The 17,253-nt window shown below is 41.9% G+C and overlaps 1 protein-coding gene and 2 non-coding genes across 3 annotated transcripts in view; all 3 read left to right on the top strand.

Moving 5' to 3' along the window:
* Nucleotides 1-1,008: 1,008 nt before the first annotated feature.
* Nucleotides 1,009-17,253, top strand: part of LOC116544228 (telomeric repeat-binding factor 1-like) — a 34,063-nt gene continuing 17,818 nt past the window's right edge. Inside the window, 4 exon segments of the mRNA XM_032270419.1 lie at nucleotides 1,009-1,169; nucleotides 4,518-4,555; nucleotides 16,337-16,516; nucleotides 16,609-16,796. Coding sequence (XP_032126310.1) covers nucleotides 1,009-1,169; nucleotides 4,518-4,555; nucleotides 16,337-16,516; nucleotides 16,609-16,796 — 567 coding nt within the window.
* TRNAT-CGU lies at nucleotides 1,444-1,517 on the top strand. Its single transcript has one exon. It is a non-coding gene; the product is annotated as a tRNA-Thr (tRNA).
* TRNAL-AAG lies at nucleotides 16,796-16,877 on the top strand. The gene has a single exon. It is a non-coding gene; the product is annotated as a tRNA-Leu (tRNA).

The following is a 17,253-nucleotide window of genomic DNA, read 5'->3' as shown; positions in this document are numbered from 1 at the left end:
TCTTCCAGCCAACCAGGACCCAGGAGACCCGAGTTCGGTCCCAGCGCTGTCTTTTACGTTACTTGGGTGCGAAACAGGGAGAGTAAAATCCATTCGCTTCCAGAAAAATCAGTCACTGAGAAAACGCTTGAAAATCCCCGTGGCTGACCTGGCTCTGGGACTGAGCCGGCGCCGAGTTGACGTCTCATTCTCGCCACCTGCGTTCAGGAGTAGGCGGCGAAGAGTTATTCTTAACAAGCACAACCGTGCGTTCCCCACTCCCAGCCTCCCAGCTGTACCCACCTAGGATCCGAGTCCCTGCTTTTTAAAAAAGTCCTTACTATGAAATACGCGGGAAGAAACGTCTGTACAGACAGATGTGCTCTTTGCTGATGTGTTCAGGGCCTTAATTCCCAAAATCCAGGACCGGAATCCGTTTGCGCTTGATGCGTATCCGCATCCCACCGGCCGGGAGAGGCTGCGCCCCGCCCTCTCCAACTCCACTGAAGCGTTCTGGGCGGTCCCGGGTCTCCCCTCCCAAGTCCCAGCCTTCCTGGCCCTCACCCCTCAATCATCCCAGTCCCCACCTGTCCTGGGGGCCCCGGGCCCCGCAGATGCACCCCAATTCCCACGGCCCTGCCCCGCCCGACACGGGGCCCGCTCGTGGACGCGGAGCGGCAGTCGGTTCGAAGCCCGCGGGCGGGGCTCTGCCCAAGTTCCAGGAGGGATGAGAACCGGGACCTCTGGGCGGGGCGTGGGGCAAGGACCGGTTGCAGGGGAGAACGCGTTATCTCCTCTACAACTGACTTGCAGAACTGACTGCAGGAAAAAGCAAAAAAGTGCAGGAGGAGCAGGAGGAAAGAGAGGCTGGAAAGAAACTGCGCCAAATGTTTTTTTCTTGGTCAGTCTTAAAGTGTCGACCAAATTCCTTGAGCCCAAAGCTGCGGAGTCCGGTGGCCCAGCTCCTCCCCACCCACGCACCCTCCTGAGCGGCCCCACGGGACACAGAACTTGACTGCCCTCCTGACAATGACGTCACAGGACCTGAGGAGGAGCCCCCGGGCTGACACCTGCAGCAGAAGACCGCCTCAGCGCCCGGTCCCACGGCTCCACGCGAGAGAGGCCTGCTCTTCCTCCGGCAAATCTTACAGCTTCGCCTACCTTAAGCGAGTGACTTTAAAGATTCAAAGGTTTTTTTTAATTATGTATAACTATATTCCTCTTAATGGTCCTGACGTATTGTATAGCTTTCTGAAATGCTGTTTCTTGGATTAATAGAAAAATCCTTTGACACTGTAAACTGCTGGATACCTTTCCCCGAGTATTCGTATGTTTTTAAAAGCGACTGAAGAAATGAATTATCTCTCAAGTTGGCATATTTTTTGAAGACAGCAGGTAACACTCAATAAACTCATTTTGTCAAAGTAAAATGAGTAGATTCACTTCTAAACAGTGTTTCCACGTGGCTCTATGGCTTAGTTGGTTAAAGCGCCTGTCTCGTAAACAGGAGATCCTGGGTTCGACTCCCAGTGGGGCCTGATGTTTTCCTGAGAAAATCAGATGTTTCCAAAAATTGTTTTCTTGACGAGGAACTGCGTCTTCCCACTAATTGCCAAAAATTCTCACCAAACATAACAGCAGTTGGATACAATTAGATACATTCCAAATTGTTTAACTGCATCCTGCTCAGATTCCTTACTTTTAAAAAGTAAATTCTTAGGAGGAGGACAATGCAAATGTAAAACACTGTCAAAGAATAATGCGTGTGACCCACTTCAATCAGTTTCGAATGTCTTGCTTTAAACTGTGATAAAATGTTTTTTGAGCACTTACAATGTGTTAGTTTCAAGCATGTAGATAAATGAAGTAGGCACGTAGATAAACAAAATTTCTCTAGATTCCAAAAATCTCCAGCTCTATAATTGACTTCACAAGATAAGGAATTAATGAACAACGAAGCCATTAGTAGCTACAAACAAAAAATTGGGATATTTGAAAAAGGCATGGTTGCCAAAAAAAAAAAAAAAAAAAAAAAAAAAAAAAAAAAAAAACAGAGTCTTGCTCTGTTACCCAGACTCCAGCACGGTGGCATGATCTTGGCTCACTGCAATCTCTGCCTCCTGGGCTCAAGCTATTCCCATGTCTCAGCCTCCAGAGTTGCTAAGATTGCAGGCACGGGCCACGACGCCTGGCTAATTTTTGTATTTTTAGCAGAGATGGGGTTTTCACCATGGTCGCCAGGCTGGTCTCAAACTCCTGCCTCAAGTGATCTGCCTGCCTCGGCCTCCCAAAGTGCTGGGAGTACAGGCATGAGCCACCGCACCTAGCCTATTTTTTACTTTTTAATGAGAAATATTTACAATGTGGCTACTATGTTACTCTAAGTACCCTTAAGTAGCAAGATAAAATAATTGGAAAATTGTCCCTTATGTCTGGACCTCACTGCTGTTCATTTTGATTGGGGCCTTGTTGAAGTACGTTACACTGCCTGTATTCAAATCTTAGCTACTTCACTTGATAGCTAAGGGAGCTGGAGCAAATTGCTCTAGCTCTGCTGGCATTACTTTCTTCACATGTGAAATGAAAATAGTAATAAGCCAACCTAATGTAGTTGATGAGTAAGTGCACACAAAATATTTTAGAAGGATATTTGGCACACAAACAAGCAATAAAGTTCACTACATCATTGCTTTCTATCATTTATCTTATTTATTGAACAATTAGGGCCAAGTGTTTAATTCTTTTACTCTGAAAATGCCTTTGCAAAATTATGACAGTATGATAAATCTGACATGGCTCTGGCTGACTCCATCTTGCTTCTAACCTCACGGGCTGACTGTCTTCGCTCATTTCTGGGCATGGCCCAAGTTAACTTGGAGTCCTAATTAGGGAAAAGGAGTCCGGCTGGCAGGACCAAGGGAAAGCAAGAACATAAAGCAGATAAGCCATAAATCTGCCTTTCTTCATGGTCCAGGACACATAGTCCTCCTGCACAAATAACTCACAATCTTCCTGTGCTCAACTATCACCACACACCTGCAAGACAGCTCACTTCAACCTTGGCACAAGATTATCAGCACTGCACAAAGCCCTCTTCAGTTTACACCATAAACACTATTCTATACAATCTCCAGCAAGCCTTTGTTTCTTTGCAGTCAACTTCTCTCATGCTCATTTGGCCACTGCTTTCTTGCAACCTATTTTCATAATTTCTCTAATAAATCTGCCTTTCTAGGGTCTTTGCAGAAGTAATCAAGTTATGATGAGGTCATTCTGGTTTAGGGTGGGCTGTAATTCAGTGACTGGTATCTTTATAAGGAGAAAGAGAGGGGAGTTTGGACACAGAGACACAGACATACTGGGAAGATGCCTTTGTGAAGATGGAGGCAGAAATTGCAGTTACTGGCCGCAAGCCAGGGAATGAGACTGCCACTGCAAAATTACAACTGAGAAAATTATTACAGTGAAGGAAATCTGACCTAACTGACTCCATCTTGCTTCTAACCTCCAAGCTGTCCTTGCTCATTCCTGGGTATAGGCTGAAGTAACTTTGGGAGGAACTTAGTTTACAGTTTCACTTTGAAACAAAAATGATAACAGCCCTTTCCCAAAACAAACCCCCTTCCTCCCTAGGGACTAGACTGCTTTTGTAGCACTAACGGATTAGCCACAAGATTAGAAATTATGGTTTACAAGTCACGCAGCTGGAGGCTGCAAGATTCCTGACACTCCCCAAGTTGCTACTGGGGATAACATCACTATTCCATTGTAAAACCTAACAGACCCTACACTTGATGGATCAGCTGCACCACCCAGATTGATAAACTGGCTCATCTGATCTTGTGGCCCCCACCAAGGAACTGATTCAGTGCAAGAGGACAACTTCAACTTCCTATAATTTCATCTCTGACCCAACCAATCAGCATTCCCTATTCACTAGAACCTACCCACCAAATAATCCTTAAAAACCCCAATTCCCACGTTTTGGGGGAGTCTGACTTAAGAAACAATAAAACTCCAGTCTGCTGTACAGCCATCTCTGCATGAATTAAACTTTCTCTATTGCAATTCCCCTGTCTTGATAAGTTGGCTCTGGCTAGGCAGCAGGCAAGGAGAACCTGTTGGGTGATTACAGTAACACCACGGATCTCTGGCAAGCACCACAGTTGAGAGAGGGAAGGAAGGATTCTTCCCGTGAGCTTTAAAAGGAGCATGACCCTCTTCACAGCTTGATTTTAGACTTCTGGCTTCCAGAACTGTGAGAAAGTAAATTTCTATCACTTTAAGCCACCTAGTTTGTGGTAATTTGTTATGACAACCAGAGGAAACTAACACAAAACATTAAAACAAAATTACTGATTTATACTAGCAAGTAAATGAAATCTATTATTTTTCCTAAATAATAGATGACATCTGGGACATTCACATTTCAGCTTAAAATTACAAACCTAGAGTAACTTCCACTCACCTAATTGTTTTACAGTATCACAGAATCTTAGAAACCCTCTCAATTTCTTTTTCTTCCCAGTTTTTTACAGGCCACGACACCTGAATCAGCCATTGCTAAATTATGACAGTAAGAGAAATCTGGCATGCTGACTTCATCTTGTTTCCAGCCTCACAGGTTGGTTGCCTTTGTTCATTCCTGGGCATGGGCCAAACTAATTTGAGGAGAAATTTAGTTTAAAATTTAAATGATAATACCCCTTACCAAAGACTAAACTGTTCTTATAAAACTAATATAAGGCCACCAAATTAGAAGGATATGGGTCTGAATTCTAGATAGTTACCAGTCGTTATTCTGGAGGTAATAGGATTTGCAGCTTCCCCAATTACTTTTGTAGATAACATCACTATTGTACAGCCTACAATACAGTGATGTCTTTTCAGGTTTTTGCATTTCTGACAGCCACATGTCCTCTCCTATACCCGCCAATCCATCCTGTGGCCTCCACCCAGTAACTGACTCAGCAAGAGAGGACAGCTTCGATTCCCTATGACTTCATCTCAAACCAATCAATCAGCTTGCCCCTACCCTGGTCCCCTGCCCACCAAACTGTCTTTGAAACACCCATAACTTCTGTGCCTTCGGGGAGATGAGTTGAGTACTAACTCCATCCCCTTTGTGGTATGGCTGAGCTCATGTCTATTAAACTTTTTCTTTACTGCTATGCTGTGGTGTTTCTGGGTGCAGTGGGCAAAAAGGACCCCTTGGGCAGTTACACACCCATCCCCGAAATGGTGTAACTCTGTGAAGTGCTCCCATGAATTGCCCTTGGCTATCTGGAGACATCTAGTAGATTATACCACCATTCCATTCCCAGCAGCTGGTTACTGATGAATGGGGGAAGCAGTATAAAAGTCAAGTCCCTGGACTGAGTGACCATTCTGCTATGCAATTTTTATTCCAGAGCCCCTGTCTCATGGGTCAGGCCAAGGCTAGACTTTATGTGAGACCACATCATTGTTTTGTTACTTTTCTTTCACTATCCAGAGGATCATTTTCTCAATAAGTCACATACTCAATAAGGCACATCCCTTGTCTTGGGGTATGCTTTAGAGAGTCTGGCTTTGTCACCCAGGCTGGATTGCAGTGGTGTGATCTCAGCTCACTGTGACCTCTATTCCCCAGCCTCAAGCGATTCTCCCACCTCAGCCTCCCAAGTAGCTGGGACTACAGGCGCAGGACACCATGCCTAGCTAACAAGTCTGCCCTAAAAAGACTTTCAAAGTAAATTTTTGGCCAGGCATAGTGGCTCACGCCTGTAATCTCAGCACTTTGGGAAACTAAGGCAGGCGGATCACTTGAACCCAGTCGTTCAAGACCAGTTTGGGCAACATGGCAAAAACTCTTCTCTACCAAAAATAAAAAAATCAACCGGGCATGGTGATGCACGCCTATGGTCCCAGCTACTGGGGAGGCTGAGGTGAGAGGATCACTTGAGCCTGGGCGGGTGGAGGTTGCAGTGAGCCAAGATCATGCCACTGCACTCCAGCCTGGGTACAGAGTGACACTCTGTCTCAAATAATAATAATTTTAAAAATTCCTTTTACTAATTTTCCATAATCAATTGAACAAAGTTTTCAGATGGAAAAATTCAACCCAAGGGCTTTACACATAAGGATGGCATTCACACTATGTATCAGATCCTGAAAGCGAAAACTTTTGCAAGTCCAACGTGGAGAGCATGGGGTGCCAAACAAATTGGTGGCTGATTGACCTTCATTGTTATGCTGTCGTAACTTTGTTTTCTTTCAGAGTCTTTTTTGCTTTGAATCAGAAAAACAAATTTCACCTGAAAGTCATTACTCAGGATTTCTCTTCATTATTGAAATTTACAAGGTGCAAGACCCATAAGGTATTCAGTAAAGTACCTTGATGACTGAGCTCAAGTGACGACGATCTAGCACATGAGATAACAGCTTTAAAAAAATAAGACCTACATTGTAAGTTCATAAATTATTAGTTCCAAGGGTATGATGTAGAAAATAGTGCTATTCTTAAAAAGACATATAATATGGTATTTCCATGAAATTATTCTTCAAAAATGAAGGAGAAATAAAGACTTTCTCAGACAAACAAAAATGGAGGGAATTTGTAGTCAGGAGATCTGCCTTGTAAGAAATGATAAAAGTTCTTGAGAGAGAAGGAAATTATATAGGTCAGAGACTTGGATCTACATAAAGAAAGGAAGAATGTTAAAGGAAAATTCGAGAAAGTAAAATAAAACATTTTAGTTTTCTTATTCTTAGGTGACCTACAGGTAACAGTTTGTTCAAAATAATATCAACAATGTTTCAATGATATAGCTTACAGATGCTGTGAAATGAATGATGATAATGTCATAAGGGGCAGGAAGGAGGGACTGGAAATATTTTGTAACACTTGTGTAGTGGTATAGTGTAATTTGAAAATGCAGTTGAATTAGTTATAAGTATATTGCAAATACAAGGACAACCACTAAAAATGACAAAATAAGAAATATAGGCTGGCACAGTGCCTCATACCTGTAATCCCAGCACTTTGGAAGTCCAAGTTGGGAGAATCACTTGAGGCCAGGCACCAATGCACTTCAGTCTGGGTGACAGAGCAAAACCCTGTCTCTAATAAATAAATAAGAACTATAGATGAATCCAGCTGAGCATGGTGGCTCGCGCCTGTAATCCCAGCACTCTGGGAGGCCGAGGCAGACGGATCACCTGAGGTCAGGAGTTCAAGAGCAGCCTGGCCAACATGGTGAAACCCCATCGTTACTAAAAATACAAAAATCAGTCGGGTGTGGTGGCACATGCCTGTAATCCCTGCTCCTCAAGAGACTGAGTCAGGAGAATTGCTTGAACCCGGGAGGCAGAGTTTGCAGTGAGCTGAGACCACGCCACTGCACTGCAGCCTGGACGACACAGCCAGACTCTACCTCAAAAAAAAAAAAAAAAAAAAAGGGGGGGGGGGGAGAGAGAGAGAGAGAGAGAGAGATGAATCCTTATTATAGCAGGAGACCTTGACAACCCTCAATCAGTAGTTGACAGACCCTGCAGGCAGAAAATCAGTAAGGACACAGTTAAATGGAACAGCACCACCAACCAACTGTAAATAACTGACTTCTATAAAATACTTCATCCAACAATATCAGAATACACATTGTTCTCAAGCTCACATTCATCCAGGTAGACTACATTCTGGATCATAAAACACATTTTAACAAATCTAAAGGAAAAGAAATTATACAAAATATGCTATCAAACCACAGTGGTAGAAACTAGAAATCAGTAACAAATGATAACTAGAAAAATCCAAAATACTTACAGATTAAACAACATACTTCTAAATAACAGTTAGCTTAAAGAAGTTTTAAAAACATTTTATAATTAAAATGAAAATACAACTTATCAATCATTTATAAGATGAATTAAAAGCAGTGTATGGAGGGAAATTTATAGCATTGAATGCACATAATTTAAGCTTGCACTTAAGCTACTAGAAAATGAAGAATAAATTAAATTTAAACAGAAGAAAAGAAATAAATATTAGAACAGAAGTCAATGAAATAGAAAACATAGAATTAATAGAGAAAATTAACGATACCACAAGCTGGTTCTTTTAAAAAAGTCTGTAAAATTAATAAACTTCTAGCCCGGTAACTAATTAAAAAAAAGAGAGAGAAGACACAAATTGCTAATCTCAGAAGTGAAAGAGACCGCTACTGAGTCCATGAACATTACAACAATAATAAAAGAATTTCATGGGGGCCGGGCGCGGTGGCTCACGCCTGTAATCCCAGCACTTTGGGAGGCCGAGGCGGGTGGATTACGAGGTCAAGAGATCGAGACCATCCTGGTCAACATGGTGATACCCCGTCTCTACTAAAAATACAAAAAATCAGCTGGGCATGGTGGCACGTGCCTGTAATCCCAGCTACTCAGGAGGCTGAGGCAGAAGAATTGCCTGAACCCAGGAGGTGGAGGTTGCGGTGAGCCGAGATCGCGCCATTGCACTCCAGCCTGGGTAACAAGAGCAAAACTCTGTCTCAAAAAAAACAAAAAACAAAAAAGAATTTTATGAACAACTCTTTGCCCACAAAGTTGATAGCCTAGTTGAAACAGACCAATTCTTTGAAAGATATAGTCTACCAAAACTAACATGAGAAGAAATAAATAACCCTGGTAGGTTTATATCTACTGACACTGAAGCAATAGAAGAAAGAGGCTCAGCTTTCATTGGTGAAATATACCGAACATTAAAGAAACAAATTATACCAGTATTCCAAAATATCTTTCAGAAAATAAAAGCAGAAAAAATACTTCGTAACTCTTTCTATGAGGCCAGCATCACCCTAATACCAAAACCAGACAAAGGTATTACAAGAAAGGAAAACTACTGACCAATATCTCTCAGCAATATAGACATAAAACTTCTCCACAAAATATTAGCAAATCTAATCCAATAAGACATAAAAAGAATGATACACCGGAACCAATTGGGATTCATTCCAGGTATGCAAGACTGGTTCAACCTTCAAAAATCTGTTAAGACAATTTATTACATCAAAAGGCTAAAGAAGAAAAATCATATGAATATATTAACAGGTACAGAAAAAGCATTTGACGAAATTCAACACCAATTCATAATAAAAACTCTACCAAACTATAAATAGAGTGGCACTTCCTCAACTTGATAAAGCACATCTACAAAGAATCGTATCAAGTTGGCCACAGCCCACGTCATACTTAATGGTGAGAAACCAGTTGCTTTCCTGCTAAGTAAGATCAGGAACAATGCGAGAGTCTTCACTCTCACCATTCCTATTCAACACTGTGCTAGAAGTTTTAGCTAATGCAATAAGACAAGAAAACGATATCAAAGATATGTAGATTGGGAAGGAAGAAAAAAACTATCTTTATTCACAGATAACATGATTACCTATGTAGAAAACTCCTGAAACTAATATAAGACTATAGCAAGGCTGCAAGATACAAGGTTAATATACAAAAGTCCATTGTTTTCTTATATGCCAGCAACATACAATTGGAATATGAAATTTAAAACACAATATCATTTATGTTAGCACCAGAAAAGAAATACTTAGATATAAATCTAACAAAGTATACGTCATACCTGCATGTGATAATCTATAACACTCCTGATATAAAGTGAATGAAATCAAAGAAAATATACTAATAGAGAGATATTTCCTTTGCATGGTTAGGAGGACTCAATATTATCAAGATGTCAGTTTTTCCCAATTTGATCAATAGATGCAGTATAATTCCAATCAACCTCTCAGCCAGTTAGTTGTGGATACTGACAAATAGACACTAAAGTGTATACAGAAAGGCAAAAGATGCAGAATAACTACACAATACTAAAGAAGAACAAAACTGAAATACTGACACTATCCCAGTTTCAAGACTCACTACAAAGCTATAACAATCGAGACAGCGTGTGGACAGTGCTCTATCTGGAGATTCAACCACAGAGTTCCAAAGACCCACAAGTCAAAGAAGAAACCACAGAGAAATCAGAAAATACTTTAAGCCGAAAGAACTGAAAATGCAACCTATCCAAATTTGTGGGATGCAGCAAAAATCATGATTAGTGGAATAATTTTAGCATTAAACATTTATATTAGAAAGGAAGAAATGTCTCATATATATATACACACACACACACGATAACATAGAAGACACACACATATATATATATATTCTTTTAATGTGTGTATGTATAGATATATCATTGAAAGGATTAAAATCACAGAGTTTTTTCTTTTACACAGCAAAAATAACCGGAAAATCAGTTGGAGATATCTGAGAAAGCCACATATATCTGGAAATTAAACCACAGAGTTCTAATAACCCACAAGTCAAAGAAGAAATCACAGAGAAATTAGAAAATAAACTGAATGAAACTGAAAATGCAACCTATCAAAATGTGTAGGATGCAGCAAAAACCATGATTAGTGAGATAATTTTAGCATCAAACATTTATATTAGAAAGGAAGAAATGTCTCTAATCAATTATCTCATCTTTTATCTTAGAAACTTAGTAAAAAAGATGAGCAAATTAAATCCAAACCAGACAGAAAATAATAAAGAGTAAATGCCAATGAAATAGAAAGCTGAAAAACAATAAGGGAAAACAACACCAAAAGCTGGTTCTTTGGAAAGATTAACAAAATTGATAAATTTCTCTTCAGGAAAAAAAAGGAGAGGAAACACAAATACCACAAATGAAAGAGTGGGCTGGGCATGGTGGGTCACGCCTGTAATCTGAAGATTTGGGGAAGCTAATCGTTTGAGATCAGGAACTCAAGACCAGCCTGGGTGACATAGCAAGATCCCATTTCTATATATTTTTTTTAAATTTTTTTAAGAAAAGAGAAAAAAAAAGAAACAAGTGAAAGAGTGGATATCACTAGAGCGCCAACAAATAATAAAAAGACACAAGGAAATGTAATGAATGTATTTTGCCAATAACTTTGACAACATAGAAGAAATGGAAAAACTCCTTGAAAGACACAAAAAGTGTATTCAAGAAGAAATAGATAACCTAAATAGCCCTGCATCTATTAAATTAAATCCATGCTTTATAATGTTCTTAGAAAGAAACGAAATCTGGCCCAGACGGCTTCATAGTAAATTCTACCAACTATTTAAGCAATAAATAATATCAATTTTACACAAATTTTTTCACAAAGCAAAGGAGGAGGCCACACATCTGACCTCACTTAATAAGGACAGCATTACCCTAATACCAAAACCAGAAAAAGCCATACAAGGAATGAAACTGCAAACCAGCGTTTCTTATAAGAAGGAATGAATCCTTAAAAATTCAGCAAATCAAATTCAACCATTTATAAAAGGATAACACATCATGACCAAGCAGGACATTTCTGGGATTAAATTGAATTTTTAAAACAAAAAGATACCATTTACAAAGTGCTTCAAAACTATGCAATACTTAAAGATAAGTTTTAAAATATGTGCAAGACCTGCACATTGAAAAATTACAAAATGTCTCTAATATACATATCTATATACATACATACATATGATAACATAGAGGACACATATATATATATTCTTTCAATGTGTGTGTGTATGTACAGATATATAATCACTGAAAGGATTAAAATCACAGAGTTTTTCTTGTACACAGCAAAAATAACCTGAACATCAGCTGGAGATATCTGAGAAAGCCACACAGATCTGGAGATTAAAACACAGAGTTGTAATAACCCACAAGTCAAAGAAGAAATCACAGAGAAATTGGAAAATATTTTAAACAAATTCAACCATTTATGAAATGATAACACATCATGACCAAGCGGGACATTTCTGGGATTAAATTGAATTTTTAAAACAAAAAGATACTATTTACAAGAGTTTCAAAACTATGAAATACTTAAAGGTAAGTTTAAAAATAAGTGCAAGGCCCACATACTGAAAAATTACAAACGATAACTCAGAGGAATGAAAGAAGACAAGTGAGAGAAACACCGTTGCCACTGGGTGGAGGATGACAAAGAGCATAACACAGCCTACTACCAGGAGCAGTGGTCCAGGATGTCAACCCACTGCACAGACTTTTTTGGTTTTTCGTTTGTTTGTTGTTGTTGCGTGTTTGTTTTTTTAAGACAGGGTCTCACTCTGTCACCCAGGCTGGAATGCAGTGGCTCAGTCATGGCTCCCTGCAGCCTCGACCTTCAAACACTGTGGTTGGATATACTGAGATTGGGATTCCTCAGGCGTAGCCACATCAGGCAACCACACTTCCAAAGCCAACGGTGCCCCGCACGCGTTGCAATGCCATGTTTCCCTTTCACCGGAGGGCACTATTTAAGGTCCTGATACTTTCATTAAGCAAGAGTACTACCTTCCGTTGAGTTTGTCGTTCCTGATGGTCTTTTTATAGTTGTTGCTTGAGTTATTCATTCCAGTGCCCTAATACTAGCCCTCCCACTCTGGGTCCCTGAGGTGATAGGGCAAATCAAATTAAGTTCATTGTACACCACAAGAACACGCCCATTGCTGTATTATCTGGACTGTGAAGAAGGTGCTTTGGTCAGATTACAGTCTGAATGGGTATCTGAACACAAGGCAGGGGTGTTTCTCCAAGGCTGCAATGGCGGAACGTGCATCTACGTGAACTGCTGTGTCATAGGCTAAATATGTGTTAATAGAGGCGAGGCACCAGTGGAATCTGTGGCCAGGAACTAGTGGTCCAATGTGATCAATTTGCCACATTCACGGGATGCCTATGCCCTGGTTAACTTAACTGAGCTCCCCACATAGCATGGCTGTGCTGACAGGAGTCACATGACCCTGCTGCATTCTTGGCTTCCATTTCTTCAAGTGCAAGTCATTGTAAGTCGGCCCATTCTTGCATCTGAGGTGGACTTTCATGTTCTGTTCTCTGGTGGACCCAAAGTACAATCATGGCGGTTTGTTGAGTGCATTCTAGTTCAGCTCATGAGTTCCATTCATGTTTCCCTGCAAATGGTCCTTGGCCATGGGTGTCAACATGAATGACCGAAGGCCTCCTTCCCAGTTTGAGAGATGCTGCCACAGTCCTAATCTCCACACGGGGTACCCTGAATGGTCCAATTATCCATCCACCAGTCACTGGATTGTATGGCTAGCCTGTTTATAACAGCCCATGAGTCTGTAAATAAGTAGCAGGGAGTTGCCATTGGAGTGGCCTGCTGAGCCATCAGTTCCTCACAGAGGTCAGCCCACGGGGCAGAGGGTCCTCATACATTCTCAGTCAAAATGTGGCCACCCTTGGGATGGAGGACCATGCTTCTCACTTGTGTCCTGACTTTACTCCCTCCAGAAAGAACAGCTAGGGGTGGGGCCATGGTCTCCTGGCTTTTATTATGGTCGAGTGACCCTACATACCTGGAAGGGTAGAAGGGAAAAAAGGGCTTGGGGTTCAGATGTTTATGGAGTTTTTGGACACCGGGGTTTAAAACGCAAGAATCCTGAGTCTTCACAAGGGTAGAGGTAAGCCAGTAGCATTGGAGGGCTTCAGGAGTGACACCGTGATCCATGGCAGGCAGGTGCTCATGCCCTTTGGTCCATTTCTGACAAGGTAGGAGGACCTGCCTTTGAGCAGAGTCTTGTCTCATAAAAGCCTCCAGGGTCATTGAGACAAGACCTCATTGTCCACATCTTGTCGGGGAGTGAGATCCTATTTCCACCTGTCTATTGCCTTCACACACAAGACAGTTATGACTTCATGGACGGTTGTCTAGAGGGGTCTTCTCTTGTTCCTATCAATGCAAACCAAGAATGGCATGGGTTTACCTTGATCCCTGTCCTGTCGGTTCTGTCACTGGATGAAGGCAAAAATAAAGCTGCAACACTGGGATTACAATCAGTTTCCTCAAACTGAGCCACTCGGGAGACATTGAGTTTGCAGTCCCCGTAACCAAACAGACGCATCAACTAGGCTGCATGGGATTCCCCAGAGTTAGAGAAGATGTAACAACAGAAGCAGAGATCAGTGATGCAGCCACGAGCCAAGCAATGTGGCAATGAATGGGTTCTTCCCTAGAACCTCCAGAAGGAAAGCAGTTCTGCCACACTTTAGTTATAGCTCCCTAAGACCCATTTTAAACTTCTGACCCCCAGAAATTTAAGATAATGCATTTATGTTATTTTAAGCCACCAAATTCATGTTAATTTTCAGAAGCAGCAAAAGGCAACTCATACAGATTTATGACATTTGGTACAGATTGTGGTATTGTATGATATACTGCAGTCAGTGCATTAAAATAGCATCCAGCTGACAAAGGAAGTTGGTAGGGTTCCTGAAGGACTACAGCCTCATTTTTCAGTCACGTTGTCTGTCAGTCACCCAGGAATCCAGATTTCATACTAGAAAGCTTAATGGGTGGGATTTTTCTTTCTCAAGCAGAAGTACATGGAAATTACAAAATCACTGTGCCTTCTCAGAAGTTCAAGCTCAGGACTTTCAGATTCTGAGACTGATGTGCTACCTATGGCACCAAGAAGGCAACCTTAACTGTCTTAGCAAATTCATTAATTATGCTCTTTCAAGTTTGTGTGAACTTTCTGAAAAGTTAGATTTTCAAAATAGAGCGCAAAATAAGAAAGTATGCTATGTCAAGTGTTTACTGTCCTTCCAAGTATGTCATGTGACGGATAAATAAAAATCATTTCGCGACTTTGCCCTTGATTACATAAAGGTACAGCACAGTGGATCTTCCCACTGTGCCTTAAACACCACTTTCTGCTAGGAGATGTTAGACTTGGTTAGATTGCACAGCACCTCCCACCACCACATGTGTAAAGATGTGACTGGAAGTTGACATACATGCAAGGGGACTGAGCTGGGGCCACAGCCTGAACATTCCCAGCCAGAAGCAATCACAGACACAGAGAGCAGGTAAGCTCTAATGAGACCACAGCTGCAGGCTTACCTGGGTCAGAAGCTACACCTCCTTGCCTGCCAAAGGTTTTCTTAAAATCAATGTCCCTAACCATGTCACCTGACGGATCATCACAGGTCTAGAGCTCCAGAACACTGTAAAAAGAGCTGAGACAAGGGGGAAGAGAAGAGGTGAAATGATTGAGAAGGGAGAAGCAATATACAAGGAAAAACAATCTGACAAAGTGCAAATTGACATTTGGAATTGTAGGGTTGAGGTGTAAACTTTCCGTTCATGTGCCATCTATTAATTTAGGAAAAATAATTCACTCAGCTCTCTTGTAAATATGTTACTTTAAAAAACTTCATTACCTGTAAAATGAGATTATCTCACTGTATCATTCAGAGGCTGAGCACTTGATATAAAAAGTTGTTCAGTGTATGTGAATAACTGATACAAATACTGATAGCAATTTACATGCATTAGCTAAAAATAAAAATTCTGCTATAATTTTTAACTCTTTTATTTCAACAGGTTTTTGGCGGAACAGGAGGTGTCTGGTTAAACGAATAGGTTATTGAGTGGTGATTTCTGAGACTTTGGTGCACCAGTCACCAGGGCGGTGCACACCGTACCCAATGTCTAGTCTTTTATCCCCCGCCCCCAGTCCCCCCCCCCCGCCCCCGGCTTTCCCCGAGTCCCCAAAGTCCATTGTATCAAAACATTCTGCTACACTTTTTAAAGACAAGTTTTATTGTCTCGTTTTTACATATGAGGACAGTGAGATCCAGTGAGCCCAAGTGACTTGCCAATGAGCCTGTAGCTACTGAGCGGAGCTGCTGGCATTTGAAATCGTCCAACTGGGGCTCGTTTAAAAAGGGGCACATCTGGCTGGGCGGGGTGGCTCAAGCCTGTAATCCCAGTACTTTGGGAGGCCGAGGCGGGTGGATCACGAGGTCAAGAGATCGAGACCATCCTGGTCAACATGGTGAAACCCCGTCTCTACTAAAAATACAAAAAATCAGCTGGGCATGGTGGCGCGTGCCTGTAATCCCAGCTACTCAGGAGGCTGAGGCAAGAGAATTGCCTGAACCCAGGACACGGAGGTTGCGGTGAGCTGAGATTGCGCCATTGCACTCCAGCCTGGGTAACAAGAGTGAAACTCCGTCTCAAAAAAAAAAAAAAAAAAGGGGGGGGCACATCTAAAGGGGCGGGCAGGACTAAATCAGAAGCTGAGTGGCGTGGGGGCTGCGATGGGGAGAAGAGGGCGTAGTGCCAGCCCAGACGGCGTTCACGGGGTTGGGGCGAGCAGGAGGCACATCCTCTTAGGACCTGGAGGGAATGTGATGCCCGCACCCAATAGAAACTGGCTCTCACTCTGAATTAAAGTTAGTGAACACATTCAGGAAAAAAAAAAAAAAAAAAAGCAGGTATTTGCATAGTTCTTTCCACGCCTGTTACAGGAAGAAGAAATCACGCACAGACATACAAACCAGGACGCGAGCTCCGGTGGATAGGATGGGAGCTCCTCTGTTTTCTGATCGCAGACATCAAAGTAACATCGTGCTCCACACCTCCAAACGCAGCTGACAAAGCGGAGCCTCGTCCTCGGAGTCCTCAGGGTCCCCGCGCTGCGTCGGCCGGTGAGTGGCGATTTCTAATCAAATTCTCAAGAACCGATTCTCTTCGGGTTTGTTGGATGTTGGGTACCGGCTTCCTGTCCCTTCACTCTCAGGTATCAGAAACAGCACGGAGGCAAACGCAGATCTCTCAGCTGCAGGACAAGGGACCGGGACTAGGAACCTATCTGCAGATTCTACGGGATCATTTGTGCAGAAACGCTCTAAGAAAAATATAATGACACGCAGAATAATCTTGTGTGTCCTAAATCATTGCGATGAGATCCAAGAGTGCCCAAGTGCGGTAGCGTGGCCGAGCGGTCTAAGGCGCTGGATTAAGGCTCCAGTCTCTTCGGGGGCGTGGGTTCGAATCCCACCGCTGCCAGACTTATTGCAAAATGACTAGGGATATCTAAGGGTTATTGAGGTTTGCAAGAAAAACATTTTCCACTACGAGCGCAAGGTAAGTGTTTAATCCTGTTAATAGTAGCTTGAAAACAAAATAGTGGTCGTAAAATCAGACTGCCATCAGTTATATCTAAGACCTCATGTACAAGTGATTATGTTCCTTCTTATGTTTTAAAAATGTTCATACAAAAAGTGCAACTCACATGATTCAAAACTACAAAAATTTAAGACTACATACATAATGACAGTCTATTTGAACCCCCACCTCATCCTGCTGGACACCCAATTCTGGACCCTCAGGCAACAAACCATATTAAAATCTGGATTTCCAGTCAAGGCATAGTTTTTGCATA

This window comes from Sapajus apella, unplaced genomic scaffold, assembly GCF_009761245.1.
Source record: "Sapajus apella isolate SASKATOON/1434 unplaced genomic scaffold, GSC_monkey_1.0 scaffold210, whole genome shotgun sequence".
Lineage (NCBI taxonomy): Eukaryota > Metazoa > Chordata > Mammalia > Primates > Cebidae > Sapajus > Sapajus apella.
Note: the sequence above shows the minus strand (reverse complement) of the source record. Positions and strands in the feature narration are given on the sequence as shown.